Raw genomic sequence first — 18862 nt, forward strand, 5'->3', positions numbered from 1 at the left:
AAGGAGGAGGGAACATTACCTCATTACCATGGTAACCAATTGTGGAGAAGGATGTAAGATGACTCCTTTGTAACAAGGAGAAGGGATAGTGTCTGTGAGGATAAAAACACAGCAGCTTGGGGCTGGGGATATGGCCTAGTGGCAAGAGTGCTTGCCTTGTATACATGAGGTCCTGGGTTCAATTCCCCAGCGCCACATATACAGAAAATGGCCAGAAGTGGCGCTGTGGCTCAAGTGGTAGAGTGCTATAGCAGCCTTGAGCAAAGAGAAGCCAGGGACAGTGCTCAGGCCCTGAGTCCAAGCCCCAGGACTGGCCAAAAACAAACAAACAAACAAAAAAAAAACCACAGCAGCTTGCCCCCCACAATGTGCCTGCCTATCTCTGTGTGGAGAGTGGCTATGCACCCTTCTACATAGTAAATGGCCTTGAGAGATCCCCTACATCTCTTGTGTGTCTACTCATGTTCTGACAACAGAGGGACATGTGTTTCCAACATAGATACTGGCATGTCACTAGGCCAATAAGGTCTCTGACCAGTTGAGGTCTACAGGAAAATGGCTCAGGTAGAAATGGGCATTCTCTCCATCCGTATCTACTCATCACCATGGCTGCAGGAGGTATTTCTGGGTTTACTCCCTCTGACCGCTTCCTTACCCCATGGCCTCTGGGTGACTTTGGGCATGTTATTGAACCTTTGGGGGTTGTGTTGGCTGTTTACTGTTATTGTTATTAATGTATAATCTGCCTAAAACTTAACATTATTTATTGCTCACAAAAAAATTAGCAGCTTCAAACAGCTATCATTTATGAACTCATTATGAACTCAAACTGAACTTACTATCTGATGCTTGCTTTCACTTACTGGCAGGCACTCTACCACCTGAGCCATGCCTCCAACTCATGATCTCAGTGGGGTTTTTTAAATTGTTGTTGGTCATAGGGCTCAAACTCAGGGCTTGGGCTCTGTCCTTGAGCTCTTTATGCTCAAGGCTAGTGCTCTACCACTTTGAGCCACAGCACCTCTTTCCATTTTCTGGTGACTGGAGGTAAGAGTCTCATAGACTTTCCTGCCCAGGCTGGCTTTGAACCACCGTCCTCAGATCTCAGCCTCCTGAGTAGCTAGGATTGCAGGTGTGAGCCACCAGTGCCCAGCCATGATTCCAGTTTCTGAGAAGTCCAGGAATGGCTCAGCTGGTGGTTCTGTCTCGCTCAGGGTCTCCCATGAAGTGGAGATCTGGCAGGACTGGAGATTCACAGCTAGACTCATTTTTGTTGTTGTTAGGAGGCCTCAGGTCTGCTCTCTTGCTTTCTTTTTTTTTTTTTGGCCAGTCCTGGGGCTTGGACTCAGGGCCTGAGCACTGTCCCTGGCTTCTTCCCGCTCAAGGCTAGCACTCTGCCACTTGAGCCACAGCGCCGCTTCTGGCCGTTTTCTGTATATGTGGTGCTGGGGAATCAAACCTAGGGCCTCGTGTATCCGAGGCAGGCACTCTTGCCACTAGGCTATCTCCTCAGCCCCTCTTGCTTTCTTTATAAGAAAGAAAACTGACTTCCCCAGAGCTATTGGTGTGAGAGGCAGAGACCACAGAGAGACCTTGTAATCTCATCTAATGACATCCCATCATCTCTCCTGGACTCTACTTGTCACATAAGCTGACACTAGTGTGCTGAGGTGCAGATGTCAGGAAATAGGGGGCCATGTAGCCCTGGGGCTGAAGGGAGCAGAGGAAGGGCAGCCAGGCACAGGTGAAGGACCCAGGGCAGTGGGACAGCCAGGAGCTGGAATGCGATGTGAGGAAGGAGGTTGGGTGAATGAGCTTTCACACATATCTCAGAAGCCAGGGCTCTAAGCAGTCCTAACCACACTCCACTCCAGTTCTCCAGTGAAAGGAGTTTAAAGGGTCTGACCAGGAACTTGTGTTACCATGGGGACGGACCTATTCCTCTCCAGATTTAATGTACCTATGATCTCTGCCACTGTCCCCAAGCCCTGCCCCCCCCCCCCCCCCCCCAGCAAACAGAGGACCCAGATGCTCAGGCTAGATGTACAGAGGTGCACAGGAATTCAACCAACATTTATTGAACTTTCAATTGCTCCAGGCACTGAGCTTGAAGGAGGCTAGCCAGAAGGGATTTATTTGTTATGTTCAGCAAGAATTTCTAAATGATAAGAGTCAAGGCACAAAAAGCTGGTGAATGACCTAGAGCCCCTCCCCCAGAGCCACCTCTGAGCAGAGGGGTAGGAATATGTGAAAGGATGGAGAAGACAGGAAGAACCCCTACTGTGATGTGGAGCACCCCCTCCCCAGTTGGGGTCAGAGATCCTACTATAAGAGAAGCCCTGAAGAAAAGAATCTAAGGATTTACCCTAAGCCTAAGCAGTGGGCAATATGATATACAGGTCTCAGGGGAGCACAATAGGAGAGTCCCAAATTGCTCTCAAGGTTCTTACCCTGTTACTCCCTGAGATGTGACCCTTCACCATGGGGGCTCAGCCTCAGACTAGGCTGTGCTTTGTAAAACCTCTCTACTAATCCATGCACTCCTCCCATCTCCCCATTTCTCCTTTCACATACCCTAACTGATTAGGTCAATATGGGTAGAGCTTCCTTGTTTTGGACAGGTGTTAAGGACAGAGGTGAAGTATACAGGTGTGGCTCTGGATTCCTAGAGCTACTCCCTACTGGGTCCAGGTAATAGTAAAGCTGCAGCAGAGAGGATAGTCAGCAAGGCATATGAAAAGAGGGGAGAGAATTTGAGAAAGGTGGCTGAGTACTATGGGTCAGCACTTGTGAAGGGACTTCCTATTTGAGACATGTAGATACTTCAGTACCAGGGAGGTCCCTGGGGTTAAGTAGGGTCCCTACTGCAGATCCCCATGTCAGTAATGCCTAGAAGAAACTAAAAGAGGACAGGAAGACAGGGACAGGACAGAAGGTCAGCTAGGTAGACAAGAAGTAAGGTAAGGAGAGAGGAGAACAAGGGTGTGATCAAGAGAGAGGTATAATGAACCACCTCCCAGTATCCTATCAGGAAGCCTTTCTCCCACTGGTCTCACAGGTAGGGAGTACCCCCTCTCCAAATTGGTGTGAAACCTTATCTGAGTAAGTCCCCGTGCCCCTACCTACTATACCTGTACCCTCACTTCCCTCTGTTCCCTTCTGCTGTTAGCAGATCCTGCACCCTCCTGCCAAGGAAGCCCTTTGGCCTGGACCTGTGTTACACCAACCCTATCATCCCCACCCAGCTCTGAGGGAGTCAGATGCTTTGAGAACCCTCAGGGGCTAGGACTCCTGAGTACCCATCTGTCCGATGGCACAGCAACTGGCCCACATGGCTGACCATCATGGACACTCCCTGCCCTAGTTCCTGAAAGTTCAGGCAGATGAAGTGGCAGCTACAGAACAGGAATACTTGTTTTGATAGAGATTTGGAGATTTCTACCAGGTATACATAGTCCTGTCCAGGAGGGTTCAGATGGACACTGTCAAAGGACAGGGTGCTCTGGTCTATGGTGGAGTGACTCACCCTCCTTGGTGGCCCTAGCCAGACAGGCACCAGGCAATGTCGGAAGCACTCAGCCACAGTTGGGAAATGTATCTTGTTAGCTTCGGGCGGGGGCTCCGGCCTAGAATCACTCCTCAGTCACCTGGAGCACATCCCTAGCCGTTTCTCTTGGAGACCACAGGCAGATGGATGTGGATGATGACTTGAGGTGGTGCAAGGGGTAGCTGTCCAGGGTAGCCTGCCATTAACATTTGGAGTTCTCAGTGGCACCCAACTGCAGGTGCTCAGGATTCAAGCAGGGAGGAACCCCCAGTTCTCTCCCATTGGGTGTGCAGCAGGACCTGGACTCTCCCAAAGTATCTCCTTTGAATCTAGGCACTAGGCTCCCTTGCCAGTCTCTCCTTGTAGGACCTCTCTCAGCCCAGACAGGTGCAGGCAGCTTTTTGCTGAACCTTGGGGATAAAGCAGCCAGCCAGAACAAATGCTTTTGGGCAGGAAGAGATGACCTCTCACTCCTGTGAGGCCCAATCTGCCAGGACAACAGTGTGAATGTATACGTCTTCCCCTTCCATGGTCCAGAGAAGTTGGAAAAGATATCTTTAAAAAGGGGAGTGGGGCGGGCTGGGAATATGGCCTAGTGGCAAGAGTGCTTGCCTCATATACATGAAGCCCTGGGTTCGATTCCTCAGCACCACATATATAGAAAAGGGCCAGAAGTGGCGTTGTGGCTCAGGTGGTAGAGTGCTAGCCTTGAGCAAAAAGAAGCCAGGGACAGTGCTCAGGTCCTGAGTCCAAGCCCCAGGACTGGCAAAAAATAAGAGTCCAGGGCTGGGAATGTGGCTTAGTGGTACAGTGCTTGCCTAGCATGCATGAAGCACTGGGTTTGATTCCCCAGCACCACATACACAGAAAAGGCCGGAAGTGGCTCTGTGGCTACTGTAGATCCCCATGTCAGTAATGCCTATAAGAAACTAAAGAGCACAGGAAGACAGGGACAGGACAGAAGGTCAGCTAGGTAGACAAGAAGTAAGGTAAGGAGAGAGTACAAGGGTGTGCCCCAGGACTGGCAAAAAAAGAAAAGTCAATGATGCTGCCACAGCCTTCCAACATTCTGAAAAGTTTGTAACTACCCTCACCTCCCTACCCAGAGGTGAGTCTTAGGCTCCATCACTGACCAAAGCAAAGCTAATTTGGAGGCATCCGCCTACCTATACACAGGCTAGGCTTTAGTGAGGCGAAATCTGAAGGGATGGAGCCAGGTGATGATGGGGGCTTGGTGAATGGGCGTGGCAAGGAGACCACTGCGGACACTCACCTAGGATGCAGCCTGACTTGATGAATAGGCTGGGCTGGCTCCTACAAAATCACTGTTCACAAAGACGACACAAAATACTCCATGCTGGCCTCTGGAAACAGGTATTCTCTGCCACTGTCTCTGCCAAGGCCAAGGTCCTAGGACGACCACCCCTTACCACAGCCATGGCCTTCAAGGCCGACCCGGACCTTGAAGCTCTCCCCCCGGGGTGGGGGGCGCTGAAGTGTCTGCCTCCACTCTGGCCCTGGGCAGAAGTGGTCCCGGGGCATAGCAGTGGGGAGGAGTTGCGGGGCCTCTGCGGTGGAGACAGCTCCAAACCGCGCTCGGCGTGAGGCTCACCTTGTGCAGGCCGGCTGCTAGATGGCTATACAAGCGGGAGGGCACGTCAGCTGGGAACCTTCGCAACGCGCCAAGGAGGGGTTCACCTTAGCCAGGCACTGCTTGAAGCCGAGGCGAAACTGACCCTGGACGGCAGGGTCGGTGCTGAGCACCGCTACCGGAGGGACAGCAAGGTTGGTCGGCTGGTGCCCCAAGGCGAAGGCCCTGCGGCGCCTCGTGCCCCCAACACCAAGGCGTCCGCGCCTCACCGGTCGCTCGCCTCCGAGGCAGGACCGCAGGGGCTCACAGTCATCTCCAGAACGTCCACTTCTCGTTGGGAGCGGCGGGAACGCTGGGTGCAGGCACGGTTTGGCGGGGTGCAACACAGCTGTGCCCTCTCCTCGGCGCCTCCCACCGCCCTGCCCCGGCCCTCTTGGATCCTTCCTCAACACGTGCGGCTGGGCCGGGGGAGGTCTTGGGCCGAGCAAGGCTCGGCGGACGCACGCTCCGAGTTCCGCGTCTCGCCGTCCCTCCCCACAACCCGCCCCGCCGCGCCCGGCCCTCTCTAATACTGTGCCCTCGGGGCGGAGTGAAAGGCGGGACACCGCGGGTGGGTCCCCACTCCGAGCCAGAGCTGGGCGCCTGCCACCGGCTATTTAACGCCGCCCGAGGCCATGGGTGAGGGAACCCCACCCCGGGAAGGTTCCCACACTCGCGCCAGCCAATGGGAGGCCTGGCCCCGCCCCCGGCCCGGGTCCAGTCCCGCCTTCTCCGCCCCACCCCCGCCCGCGCCCACCTCAACCCCTCAGACCGAGGCCAGTCCCGCCCCCTTCCCCGCCCGCTCCTGCCCGCCGTCCAGCCGGTGTCCAGTCACTCCTGCTTCCGCTTCCCTCCTGCTCCCGCCCTGCCCCTCAGCCTGGTCCGGCCCCATCCCGTCTAGCCCCGCCCCCCAGCCCGGTCCAGCCTCCTCTCCCCACCCTACCGCCTGTCAGTCATGCCGGGGCTACAAGGGAGGATTGTGGGGGATTGTGGGAGAAGGTGTGTGAGGATGTGAGGGTGTGGAAGGTGTGGGGATGTAGGGGGCCTGAGGTTGTGTGCGATGGGGTTATGGGGATAGGGGAGTGTGGATGGGGGGGGATGTGGAGAGGGCTGTGGAGGTGTGTGGGAGATGTATAGGTGTGGGGCGGGTGTAGAAATGTGGGGGGTGTCTCATGGACTTTCCTGCCTGGGCTGGCTTTGAACTGCAATCCTCTCTCAACCTCCTGAATAGCTAGGATTACAGGTCAGAGCCACCAGCATCCAGCTTGTAAGACTCATCTTCAGTAAGTTACTCCAAAGAAGCCAGAAGTGGTGCTGGGGCTCAAGTGCTAGAGCACTAGCCTTGAACACAAGGAGGCTTAGGATCAGAATCCAGGCCCTGAGTTCAAGCCCCAGGACTGGCAATTAAAAAAATAATCTCCTTTGTTACTGCATGTTAACAGCTTTAGTACGCCTAATATTTTTTGGGGGGGGATATTTTGAGAGGGAGATATTGTAGAACACTTTGCTTTTTCACCCTTTTATTTTCCTATTATGTATTTACTTGCTGATTGTGGTGGTGTACCCAATAATTTCAGCGACTGGAGAGCAGGAAAATTTAAGTTTTGAGGCTAGTCCAGGCATTTAATAAGACTCTTACCTCAAAAAAATATTTTTTTTTAAAGAGGCTGGGCACATACTTCAGTTGTAGAGTACTTATCTAGCATACTCAGGACTCTGGGTTCAATCCTGAAAACTACAACACTTAAAAGTAATTACAAACCAGGCACCTGTGGCTCATGCCTATAATCCTACCTACTCAGGAGGCTTAGATCTGAGGACCATGGTTTGAAGCCAGCCCAGGCAGAAAAGTCCCTGTGAGACTCTTATCTCCAATAAACTACTCAAAAAAGCCAGAAGTGGCGCTGTGGCTCAAGTGGTAGAATGCTAACTTTGAGCAAAAGGAACTCAGGGACAGTTTCCAGGCCCAGAGTTCAAGCCCCAATGACTAGCAAAAAGTAAAATAAAATGCTCTCACAGTGCTCAAGCCTTAGAACTGGGGGGAAATGTAATTAAGTAGCACTCAGTATATTTTCAGTGTTGTCCCACCATCATCTCTGTCTACTTTTCAAAACATCACCATTCCCAAAGAAGGCACTATTAAGTAGTCATTTTTAATCTCCCTCTCCTCAACCCTAGCAGCCTCTACTTATTTCTATGGATTTCACATGTGGCAGTAAGCTTCGTACTCATTGTGACAATTGAGAAGGAAAAAATGTGACTCTGGCTTGTATTCAGTGGTTTCAGTTCATGGTTGCTTGGCCTGCTGCCTTTAGGCCTGTGGTGAGGCCCATCCTGTTGGAGGTAGAAGAAACTGTTCACCTCATGGCAGCCAATAGCCAATGTCCCATCCTGTTCAGGGGTACACCCTCTATGCTTACCTTGCTCCCACTAGGCCCCACCTCCCAAAAGTTCTACCACCTGCCAGTAGTTCCATAGGCTAGCCACCAAGCCTTTAGCATGTGGGCCTCTTGGGGGACACTTGAGCGCCAGACCATGACAGCCTGTTCTGTATGTTTCAGGTAAGTAAAGTCATACAATACATTGCTTTTGGAGTCTGCCTTCTTTCCCTTAGGAAGTTTCTAAGGTTCATTCATTCATTATTTGTGGCAGAGTAATATTCTTTCATATGGATGGACCACATTTTATTCAACAGTTCATCTGTTGACAGACCTTGGGATTATTTCCACATTTTATCTGTTGTATATTGTGCTGTTTTGAACATTTGCACACAATTATTTGTTTGAACACTGATTTTCAGTTCTTTGGTGTATATGCCCAGGAGTAAAATTACTGGCTCATATGATAATTGATTAGATTGTTTGCTAAAGTGGTTGCATCATTTTATATTCTCAACAGCAGTGAATTAGAATTCCAACTCCTCTGTGTTTTGCCAATACTCATTATTGTGTTTATTATTAGTATTGTTAGCATAGGGTAAAATAGTATCTCATTTTACTTTTTTTTGCTTTTGTGTTTTGTTTGCTTTTTTTTTTGTAGTAATTGAATTCAAGGCCTTGAACATGCTAAATAAGCACTCTTACCAATAGAGCTGTGCCCCTCACCCTTTTTGTTTTGTAATTGGTCTTTGAGATAGTTAACTTTGCCTGTGCTAGCCTCAAATTCTTCATTCTCCTTTCTGTACCTCTCACCACCTATGCCCAGCTTCATTATGCATTTTGATTTGTATTTCCTAATGACTAATGATTTTCATTATCCACAGTTTTGGAAAAATATGTATTCAAATCTGTGTGTGTGTGTGTGTGTGTGTGTGTGTGTGTGCGTGTGTGTGTGTTGCTGGGGATCCCCAGCCTATTTTCTGTTGTAGAATTGTAAGAGTTCTTTAAATTTTGGGAACTATGCCCTTATTAGATATATGATTTAAAAGTATTTTCTCCCATTTTGTGGCTTGTCATTTCACTTTCTTGATTATTTTTGTAGAAAATAAGATATATCTCTCTCATTAAAAAGCTATCTGAGCCTGGTACTGGTGATACTAGATACTCTAAAGCTAGATACTCAGGAAGCTGAGATCTGAGCATCACAGTCTGAAGACAGCCTGGGCAGGAACATCTGTAGGACTCCTACCTCCAATAAACTACCCCCAAAAGCCAAACTTGGATATGTGTCTCAAGGGGAAGAGCACTAGCCTTGAGCAAAAAAGATCCAGAACAGTGTGAGGGCCCTGAATTAAAACCCATGACTGCACAAAAAAAATAAAAAAATTCTGAGCCTGGTGCCAGTGACTCATGTTGTTAGCATTTCCCTAGCCTCAGGTCCTCAGCTCCTCCCAGCCCCCAGATCCACCCATACCTAATGAGCCACTCCTACTCACTACCTACCTACTTCCCCTTTACCCCTAGAGAGAGAAGCTGCCACCTGGATAAGGTGCAGGCACCATGTAGCTCCCTCTCCGGTGGGAACTATGGCCCCACTAATAAACCTCCTTCCTTGTAATGGGCCACAATTGGGTTTATGTTCCAAATGGAACTTTTCTGGCTTATGCCCAGGGTGTGTTCTCCCATGTTGTTCATGTTAACTGGTCCTGTGAACTTGTTAGCCTTTTGCCTGCCCTGTTCAAAAGTCTCTTTTAACTGGATAACATCCCTCACCCAGGACGCCACCTGGGAACTTGCAGTTCAAGGCCATCCCCTTACTACACTGCTCTGCCCAGTGCAGATCTGGACCCTGAAGATCCCAGACCCAGTGACTCTTTGATGTGCCCAAGCTGCAGGAGGTAGCCAGCAGGAGACCATGACACCCATTGGCCCTGACCTTCTTCTCCTGCCTGTGATTATCTCCACATGGTCTTCTGGGATGGCTGGGACATATGCTTTCACATGTCTCTAATCCTAGTTACTCAGGAGGCTGAAATCTAGTTTAGGAAAGCCCAGGCAGAAAAGTCCTTGAGACTCCATCTCCAAAATAACTATAAAGTAAGGCTAGAGGCATGACCCTACTGGTAGAACACTAGCAAAGCAAGCAGACTGAGTAAGCACAAGGCCTAGTCAAACCCTAGTACTGCCAAAAACAAGCAGAGAGAGGTACATTGGAGGTGGGGACCAGGAGGCTTTCAGTTTGAGTCCAGCTTGGACAAAAAAAGCAAAAAACAAAAAACAACCATTCCAGCAATAAAGCTGAGTGCGGCAACAGGAGCGTGTCATCCCAGTTGTGAGGTTTGAAGTAGGGTAATTTTGATGTAAGCCAACCCAGGTAAAAACATGAGACAATGGAAAAATAACTAAAGCAGAAAGGGCTGAGGTCATGGCTCAAGTGGTAGAGTGCTTGCCTAGCAAGTGTGAGGCCTTGAGTTCAAACTCCTATACTGACTACACCTCCCACCTGCCAAAAAACCCCAATAACAAAAAATAACAAGGGGTTGGAGTTTCAGCTAGGGTCGTGGAGCACCAGCCAGGGAATAAAAGCAAGTCCCAGTCTCAGACAGATAAAAAACAAAACCATAAACAACCCATCTGAACCTGGCCCTAGTAGTAATAAACACGACTATCTTGAACTTAATAGCAGACTACAAATAAGAAACAAAACAGCAGAGAGGCTCTTCTTTTTTTTTTTTTTTTTTTTTGCCAGTCCTGGGCCTTGGACTCAGGGCCTGAGCACTGTCCCTGGCTTCCTTTTTGCTCAAGGCTGGCACTCTGCCACTTGAGCCACAGCGCCACTTCTGGCTGTTTTCTGTATATGTGGTGCTGGGGAATCGAACCCAGGGCCTCACCACTAGGCCATATCCCTAGCCCCAGAGAGGCTCTTGTCTGCAGTCCTAGCTACATTGGAGGCTGAGATGTGTGGATTGTGGATTGAAGCCAGCTTGGGAAGGAAAGTCTGTGAGACTCTTATCTCCAATTAACCAACAAAAAGCCAGAGTGGAGATGTGGCTAAAGTGGTGGAGCATTTGAGCAAAAATGCTCAGGAATCCAGCACCCAAACCCCAACTTCATGCCCTGGACCAGCACCAAAAAATAAATAATAACAGCAGTAACAACAAAAAGACAGTCTGGGTTAATCAATGTCTCTGTAACTGTGCAAACAATGAGGCCTTTTTGTTACATCTTTATACATTTATTAATCCGGAAATATAGTCCCTTTTTGCTCCCAATCTTCCTCATTGTTGAATTCTAATTCAATTAAGCAATAAGGTCTTAACAAAGTGTTCTAGACTATAGGGTGCTTCCTATAACAATTACAAAACCCAAAACAAACAAACCAAGAAAAAAAATCAGAACAAGTATTGTTCTAAAGCAAAGATAGTTGTCTCTGGCAATTTAGACAGCCAATTTTATGATGTTTCTGAATTAATCATGGTGATGTTTTCCTACCAAGTTAACTAGCTTGCAAATGCTAAATGAAAAATGAAAGTTTTCAATCAGTTCTTGTTGCAGTGACTTTGGTTGTCTTGTGAGGGACCTGAGGGGCTATTTGGGTGGTTTCTGACTACACAGTCCTGGTGGAGCTTTGAGGGGTGAGGTGCTATCCTGGCCCTAGTTTCCTAGAAAGCCTGGATGCCCCCTCCTCCGGCATTTCCATATCATCTGTCACTGTTTTGTTTTGCTTCTCACTTAGGGCATGCCTTGGGAAAAGGAAACTGAAACCTAAGGCAGTTAGTTCATCACTGTGCAGACTGCTGGAGGCTCCACCCTGTGACGTACACAGCTCAGGTTCTTAAATGGGCTGAGCCCAGCATCAGGCTGACAGCAGCTACCAAATTTGCAGTACCTGGGGCTGAATTGCAGCAAACTTAGCAGTACGTGCAGCTGACGCAGAGCTACAGCCTGAAGCCATGGTAAGGACAACTTGCTGGCAGGGCAGATGGGCTCATTTCTAGGTCACTTTATTCTTCCTTCCTTAGGTGGGGTCTTCCAGAGGTAGATTACTCACAGTTCAGGCCAACAGAGCTGCTCAGAGCTTGGTCTATCTGCGGTGTTAGGGAGCAATTGGGCTCCACCTTTACATCTGCTTAGCCATCAGTCCTAGGACCCTTGGGGCTAGGCCCAGTGTTGAAGGGAGGTGGGTGAAGACAAGCAACATGATTGCTGGTCTTTCTAGAAATTACCCCCCCCCCCCGCAAGCCTCCCATATACTGTGTTAGTGAGTTTGTACCTGGGGGTGGAAGAGGTAGGGGCTGGAGAGCTGTGCACCTTGGGGCCCAGGAGCTGGCCAAGTAGCCAGTACTTTGGGGGGCAGTGGCTAGGTCTGGTGTCAAATAAATTTCTAAACCCATATGATGCCTGCAGGGCAGGGACCTGATAGTGAAGATGCTGGGAGAAGAGTTCCCAGTGCCCCTGAATGAGTACATGACACTGTCAGAACTGAAGCAGCAAATCACTCAGAAGATTGGTGTACCTGCCTTCCAGCAGCACCTGGCCCACCCAAATGGCACTGTGCTGCAGGATAAAGTCTCTCTCATCAGCCAGGGCTTGGGTCCTGGCAGCACCATCCTGCTGGTGGTAAAGAACTGCAATGACCCCTTGAGCATCCTGGTGAGGAATGACAAGGGCCGTAGCAGGAGCTATGAAGTCCGGCTGACGCAGAGTGTAGCACAACTCAAGCAGCAAGTGTGCAAGCAAGAAGGAGCACGGGAAGATCTGTGTTGGCTGAGCTTTGAGGGAAAGCCCATGGAGGACCAGCACCTGCTGGGGGACTATGACCTCAAGCCCCAGTGCACTGTGTACATGAATTTGCGCCTGCGAGGAGGTGCAGAAGGGCCTGGAGGGCTGTGCTGAGGGCCCTTGTAGGGATCCAGCACTGGTAATAAAAGTGCAAAGAAAACCTCTTGTCTCCTGTCTTCGCTGTCCTGGCCCCCCGAATGCCTTCTCCTCTGCACTCTTCCTTGATAAGGAGTCAGGTGAGAGAATCCTGGTGTGGTTACTAGGTCAGGGTTGCCAAGTCCTGGGATAAGGGTTTCACAGATCCTAGTGGGATCCACATAATGATTTTCCTTTTCCCACACTCTTGGATTCATTTCTAGAGAAATGAAGAGACACATCTGTTGGGAGCCCCCTAGCCAGGTGAAGTCACAGGTGGCACTTGAGCAACTGGTCCCCATCACATCTGGATAAACAGACATAATGAGTCAGGTACGATCTGGTCCCACATTCCTAGAGCTGCTGGATGCAGTGAGGGCAGGTCCCTTGGGCTTCCTGGGAGGGCTGAGGGAGGCTGATGTCCACCGCTGGGGACTGGTGCAGGGACAAGGCCGGCCTAAGGACTTACAGCAAGAGCTAGCTGCTAAGAGAGGTTGGGTGGCCAGCAAGTACATACCCTTCATGGCTTTGCCTAATGGGCAGGCCATAGGGGGCGCACCCTATCCACAAAGGAGATCATGTCACGTAGAAAAGGTGCCCTATTTGGAACAAGCTTTACCCTCTTCCCATATTTCTGGATATTTCTGTCTTTTTCTCCTATATCAACTTACCCTGTGAGTCTCCCGGCCTAATAGTCACAGGCAAAATAGGCAGGGTGTGCCTCTCTGGGAAAGCCCACCCCAGACCGTGTGAAGCTCTTTGGGACGATTTGGATAGAGCCTGCCCAGCAGCTCTGTTTCTGTTGTGTGTGGCGCACACCTGGGCCGGGAAACATGCAGGTCTGAATACAGGTACCCAGGGTGTAGATGTGAGCCGAGCAGGGCCCCCACCCTTACCCCAGTCAGGAAGTAAGTGTGGGCACGATTCTTCCATGTCACCCCCTTCCCTGATCCCACCAGAGTCAGAGTGGCTCAGAGGTCGGTGGCTGGTGCACTCTAGACAAGTCCTGAGAACACAGAGCAGTGTTCCTTCCCTCTCCCTCAGTCTTGGGCCTTCTGGGCCTCAGTTTACCTCCTTCGTAGTTGGCTAAGCAGCCCCGGTAGCTAGCGGGGTGGGGGGGTGGGGGGGAAGCTAGTCTGGAGTGGAGAGCGCGGCGGGCTCCGTGAGCCAAGAGGCTGCCTCCGCGGGACTGCAGGAAACGCCGCAGGGCTTCGCCGGCCGCCGCCGAGCTGCAGGCGGGCCGGGAGGGTCAGAGCGCAGTCGCCGGGCTCCGGCCCGATCGTAGCGGGCGCTCTACCCGGGCCGGGTGCAGGCCCGGGCCGTCGTCCCCAGTACCCGGCCCGCAGGGGTTCCAGAGTGGCGGCGCAGCCCGCCGTCCGCGGGGGGTCAGCGCCCGGCCGCTCCCCCCGCTGGTGGCCGGGGGGTCGGGCGGCGGATTCCGGCTCTCGCAGCCCCTCCCGCGCCCCGGGCGCCTCGCCGCGGGTCCCGGCCCCGGAGCGGCTCTCAGCCCCTTGGAAGTCACGTCACGTCGCCGCCAGGTTATGCATTAACCCGGTCTCAGCCGCATTTCCGGGGGGGGGCGTCGGCGCGGGCGGGGAGGGGCATCCGCAGGAGGGCGCCGCAGCCCGGGCACCGGGCCCGGCCCCGCCCTCCCCGCGGTGCCCGCCCCCTCCGCGGCGGGGCCCGGAGCCGCCCCCTCCCCACCCCTGCCGGCGGGGCTCCGGGCCGCCTCCTCCCCCGCCCCCGCCGGCCCCGAGCCACCCGCCCCCCCCCGCTCCCTGTCCCCCGCCCCCCGCCTAGGCTGGGCGCCGCAGTCCCGGCGCTTTGTTTGCGGCCGGCGCGGGTCGCGGGTCGGGGTCCGGAGGGGCCCCGCCGGGAGAGGCGGCACCGCCAAGCCCCGCCCCGCCCCGCCCCCCGCGCCGCCCCCTCCCACCGTCTACCGGGGCCGCGTCCCGTCTGGTCGAGTCCGGTCCCCGCGCGGCCGCCTCCCGCCGCCCTCGGCCGCGCCATGGTCAGCCTGCGGTCGTCCAGCCCGGTCCCACTGAGGTCGCTGCTGCTGCTCCCGGTAGTGGCCGCGCTCACCCTGCCCGGCGCCGGCGGGACGTGCCCGGAGCGCGCGCTGGAGCGGCGCGAGGAAGAGGCGAACGTGGTGCTCACCGGCACGGTGGAGGAGATCCTCAACGTGGACCCGGTGCAGCACACGTACTCGTGCAAGGTGGGCTCCCGCCGGCCCCGTGCCCCGGTTCCCCCGCAGTCCGGCACCAGTTCCCTCTCCGGCCCCGGCCCCCGCTCCCCCGCCGGCCCCGAGGCCCTCCCCCGGCCGAGCCGCCCTGCTGGGGACCCTCGCCCAGGCCGTGGGAACGAGCTCGCGTCGCTCCGCAGCTCCGGCTCCCGCTCCCTTGGCGACCGCCTGGCCTCCGGGTGGGGCGCCGGGTTCCGGAAAACTCCAGAGCTCCGCAGGAAAGTTCCTGCGGAGCCGCTCGCGGTGCCCGGGTCGAGACCGGTGATAGCCGCCGCCTCCACAGCCTGGGTCGTAGGGAGCGAGTGTGGCCCCCGGACCCAGGGCGTGGGTACCGCAGGCCCTCCCCGACAGCCACTGGAAAGCCGTGAGGGCCTGAGGTGACGCTCTCCGCTGGGGTAGGGACGGGAGCCAAGCCCGTAATCGAGACCGTCTTCCCTTGCCCCGGAGGTCTTTGTAAAGTAGGGTGAGTGGGCAGTTGTTAGGGAGAAAGGGGTGCACAGTTCTTAGCCCGCAGCCCAGGGACCAGGGGGGGGGGCGCGCCGTGGTGCTGTGGGGGCCGCATCAGAGGTGGGCGGGGCAGTGGCTGAGTCTCGGGTTGGCGGTGGACCGAGGCAGGTGCTGTCCCACCCCCGGGAGAACTGGGGTTCCAGTGGGGGTGGGGCAAGGACGCTTGCTCCACTTCAGCTTCAGCTGGATTTGAGCCCCGGGTGGAACAGGTAGGATAGGTTTCCCCACAATTCGTTAGGGGGAACTCCGGAGACCCAGGGCTGGTCTTCCTCTTACCTCCAAACCTCTTTACCAGAAGTTGGAGCATTCTTGCATTTTGAGATGGGGAAGGTGGCTGTTTTTTAGAGAGGCCTGTGTGGGCTACAGCTGGGATCCCCCAACGAGGCCCCCTCCCCTCACTTCTAGGGCACTTTGCCAAGTCCCTGCAGGATTTTCCCGGCTTCCTCCCCGCTGCTTCTGGGTGTGGCTGGGATGGGGGAGGCGATGAAAGCTGCTGGCCCTTGGTCTGTCCGGCCTGGGTTATCTTCTAATGGAGCCTACTGTGTGGAGGGGAGGGGGAAGGGACCGGGACTGCAGAGAGGAGGCTCTGCCACCTTCCAGGGCTGAGGTCCCTGCAGAGGCTTCAGCCCTGAGGCTCCTGATAGGGGCTGTGCAGGTGGACAGGCTACCCATTGTCTTTCAACCCTCCCCCCCCCCCCCCATTCCAGAAGTCACAGTCCTCCACTCCCAAACGCCCCAGGAAGGGGCCTCTTCTCAGGGTAGGGAGTGCCTGGGTGGTAGACTACTTACTGTGAGAACTGCCTTGGGTGGAGGATGTAGCCTTCATCCCTTGCCTGTCTGTCAAAGCCTGTGTCCTCAGGGCCTCAAGAAGAGAAGGGAGAGGGGTGGGGCTGCCTGTTCTGCCCAAACTTGACTTTGTGGTTCAGGCTTTGATTGCACAGACTCACAAAGCATTGGAGCAGAGAAAGCTTTCACTTCCCAGGGAGAGTCTGTCAGCCCACACTCAGGGTTGCAAGATCTAAGCAGGCCCCTTGCCCTGAAGCCCCTTCACTCATGATGTCTGGCCCTGGCTTTGCCTGCATAGTAGTGGGCAGAGTGGAGTAAAGGGGATGTTGGAAGGCAGAACTTCAGGCCAGGTGGCTCCAGACTGCACTGAGAGTTGAGGTGGCTGTGGTTGGTTAGACCTGGAGTAATCACTGTTTCTTGGGGGGTGTCAGTGTAGTTGTAGATGGCATATCTCACCTGTGACACAGTGGCATCCAGTACATGTGTGCTTCCCCAAATCCTCTACCTAATCTACAGAGCTGCACATCTCTGCCCAAGGCTGATTTCTGCTGTGGACATTTGGCCTGAGCACCTGAGGCCAGAGGAGGGGGAAGGGGCCAGACCCCTAGTCTGGCCCTCTTCCTCAAGTAGGAGGAGAACTAATGATACCTGCCCCCATATCTACTCCCAGGTTCGTGTCTGGCGATACTTGAAGGGAAAAGATATAGTGGCCCAGGAGAACCTGCTGGATGGTGGCAACAAGGTGGTGATCAGTGGTTTTGGAGACCCCCTCATCTGTGACAACCAAGTGTCTACTGGAGACACCAGGATCTTTTTTGTGAACCCAGCACCTCCCTACCTGTGGCCAGCTCACAAGAATGAGCTGATGCTCAACTCCAGCCTCATGCGGATCACTCTGCGGAACTTGGAGGAGGTGGAGTTCTGTGTAGAAGGTGCGTAGTGGTGGTGGGGTACCTGCAGGAGCCCGTGGCAGGAAAGGCAGGGGTACAGGGGGCAACAGGTATAGGCATAGGAGCAGGCTTGGAAATGGTGAATGGAAACTCTGCTGGGGGTTGGGGAGAGGTGCAGAGGAGAGTGTGGTGTGAGGTGGAACATACATTGTCTTGAGGCCTGACTATGCTCCACCCTTATTCTGGCTTCCTGGCCTCCCCACTACATAGCTAGCCATGCAGAGGTCAGCGCTCCAAATCATGACATAACTATCTTTTGTGAATGAAAGCCAAAGCAAGCTTACAGCCCTTTGAAGGAGGGACAGGTTTCCTCTGAATCCCCCTCAACCCCCACTTCCTTCCCAGCTCTCCACACTCCCCCTTAGATGAGGGCGCTTTTCTAAGCTAGACCAGGTGAATGGATACCAGCTGTCCTGGTCCTGCAGATGTCCAAAGTCTTGTCTAGATTGGGCCTACATGTTTAAGCAATCCTTTGCAGCTGAGAGCATGGGGATTAGATGGTAGAGGCAGTGCTGTGTGGCCCATAGGCTGATGGTTTCTGGGGTGAGTATTTTCTAATCTCTGGTGTCGGGGATGGCTATACCTTTAAGACCTAGGATTGCTGCTGATGGTTTCTGGGGTGAGTATTTTCTAATCTCTGGGAGGTGACCAGAAACCATATGCATTCTCTCTTGGGACAGTCCCAGTTAGAGGTTGAGACCCTTGGCTGGTGACTGTGGCTGCTCCCCACATCCTGTCCCATCATGGATGCCTGGAAAGAAATGCAGGATTGGAAACAGAAAAACTTCCTTCCTAAGGCCATGGCAAGCATTGTGACTTGCAGTCTTAACTCCTGTCTGCCTTTGTGCTTTGACACTGGCTTGGCTCCTGTAGGATATCTCTGGGATTCTGACTCAGTGCTGCCTTGGGGCACTGCAAGGGAGACAGGGCCAGAGTGGGCAGCCCTATAGCCTTTCCCTTTAGCTGTGGTCAGCTGCTCTTGGGCTGTATCTGAGGCCCTTTGGGCCAGACCCTGCTTAGCACTGGCTCATATCAGGAGCCCAGTCTGGTGGTCTCACAGGACTTTGATTTGTTTTGTTTAGACAGTCCTGGGGCTTGAACTCAGGTCCTGGGCACTGTTCCTGAGCTTCTTTTTTGCTTAAGGCTAGCACCCTACCACTTGAGCCACTGTGCCACTAATGGCTTTATTCTGTATATGTGGTACTAAGGAATGGAACCCTGGGCTTCATGTATGCTAGACAAGCACTCTACCACTAAGCCACATTCCAACCCTCTCACAGGACTTTGGAAGCTCATGGTTGGGGAAAGTTCTGGCAAGAGCATGGGGGCAGAGGAGGCCATGGGGTAAGGGTGTTGGCTTTGGGGTAACTAGGAAGCTAAGGACAATCTGACAGTCCCTTGCCCCTATAATATCAAAAGGGCAAATCATTATCCCTAAAGCTGGAGGGTCCATGACTCAATAATGGAGGACTTATCATGCTAGAATTAGGTGTCACAGAGTAGGAGGGTCACTCTGGGCAGAATAAGGTCCAGCATCTTGTTGAAGCCTACTCTGTTGGAAGTGGAGGTGTGGCTCATGTGGTAGCATAGACAGCCTTGAGCAAAATAGCCAAGGGAGAGTGCAAAGCCATGAGTTCAAGTCCCAACACCAAAAGAAAAAAAAAGTACGCTCTGGGCTGGGGATATGGCCTAGTGGCTAGAGTGCCTGCCTCGTATTCATGAGGCCCTGGGTTCGATTCCCCAGCACCACATATACAGGAAATGGCCAGAAGTGGCACTGTGGCTCAAGTGGCAGAGTGCTAGCCTTGAGTAAAAAAGAAGCCAGGGACAGTGCTCAGGCCCTGAGTCCAAGCCCCAGGACTGGCCAAAAAAAAAAAGTACGCTCTGACTCTGGTTATGGGAATG

General features: G+C 53.3%; 2 protein-coding genes across 3 annotated transcripts in view; both read left to right on the forward strand.

The window, feature by feature from the left end:
• The first annotated feature begins 11410 nt into the window (after window positions 1-11410).
• Isg15 (ISG15 ubiquitin like modifier) lies at window positions 11411-13290 on the forward strand. Its single transcript, XM_048349802.1, has 2 exons — window positions 11411-11511; window positions 11963-13290. The coding sequence occupies exons 1-2, from the start codon at window positions 11509-11511 to the stop codon at window positions 12449-12451; spliced, it is 492 nt and encodes a 163-aa protein (XP_048205759.1). The 5' UTR covers window positions 11411-11508; the 3' UTR covers window positions 12452-13290.
• Window positions 13291-14293: 1003 nt separating this feature from the next.
• The window catches only part of Agrn (agrin), a 34939-nt gene continuing 30370 nt past the window's right edge, over window positions 14294-18862 (forward strand). The window contains exons 1-2 of one of the 2 annotated variants that reach the window (XM_048350033.1): window positions 14294-14687; window positions 16678-16939. In XM_048350033.1, coding sequence (XP_048205990.1) covers window positions 14481-14687; window positions 16678-16939 — 469 coding nt within the window. In that variant the 5' untranslated portion in view covers window positions 14294-14480. The remainder of the gene's footprint in view (window positions 14688-16677; window positions 16940-18862) is intronic. The other variant, XM_048350034.1, reaches the window with a different exon arrangement.

This window comes from Perognathus longimembris, chromosome 7 (assembly GCF_023159225.1).
Source record: "Perognathus longimembris pacificus isolate PPM17 chromosome 7, ASM2315922v1, whole genome shotgun sequence".
Lineage (NCBI taxonomy): Eukaryota > Metazoa > Chordata > Mammalia > Rodentia > Heteromyidae > Perognathus > Perognathus longimembris.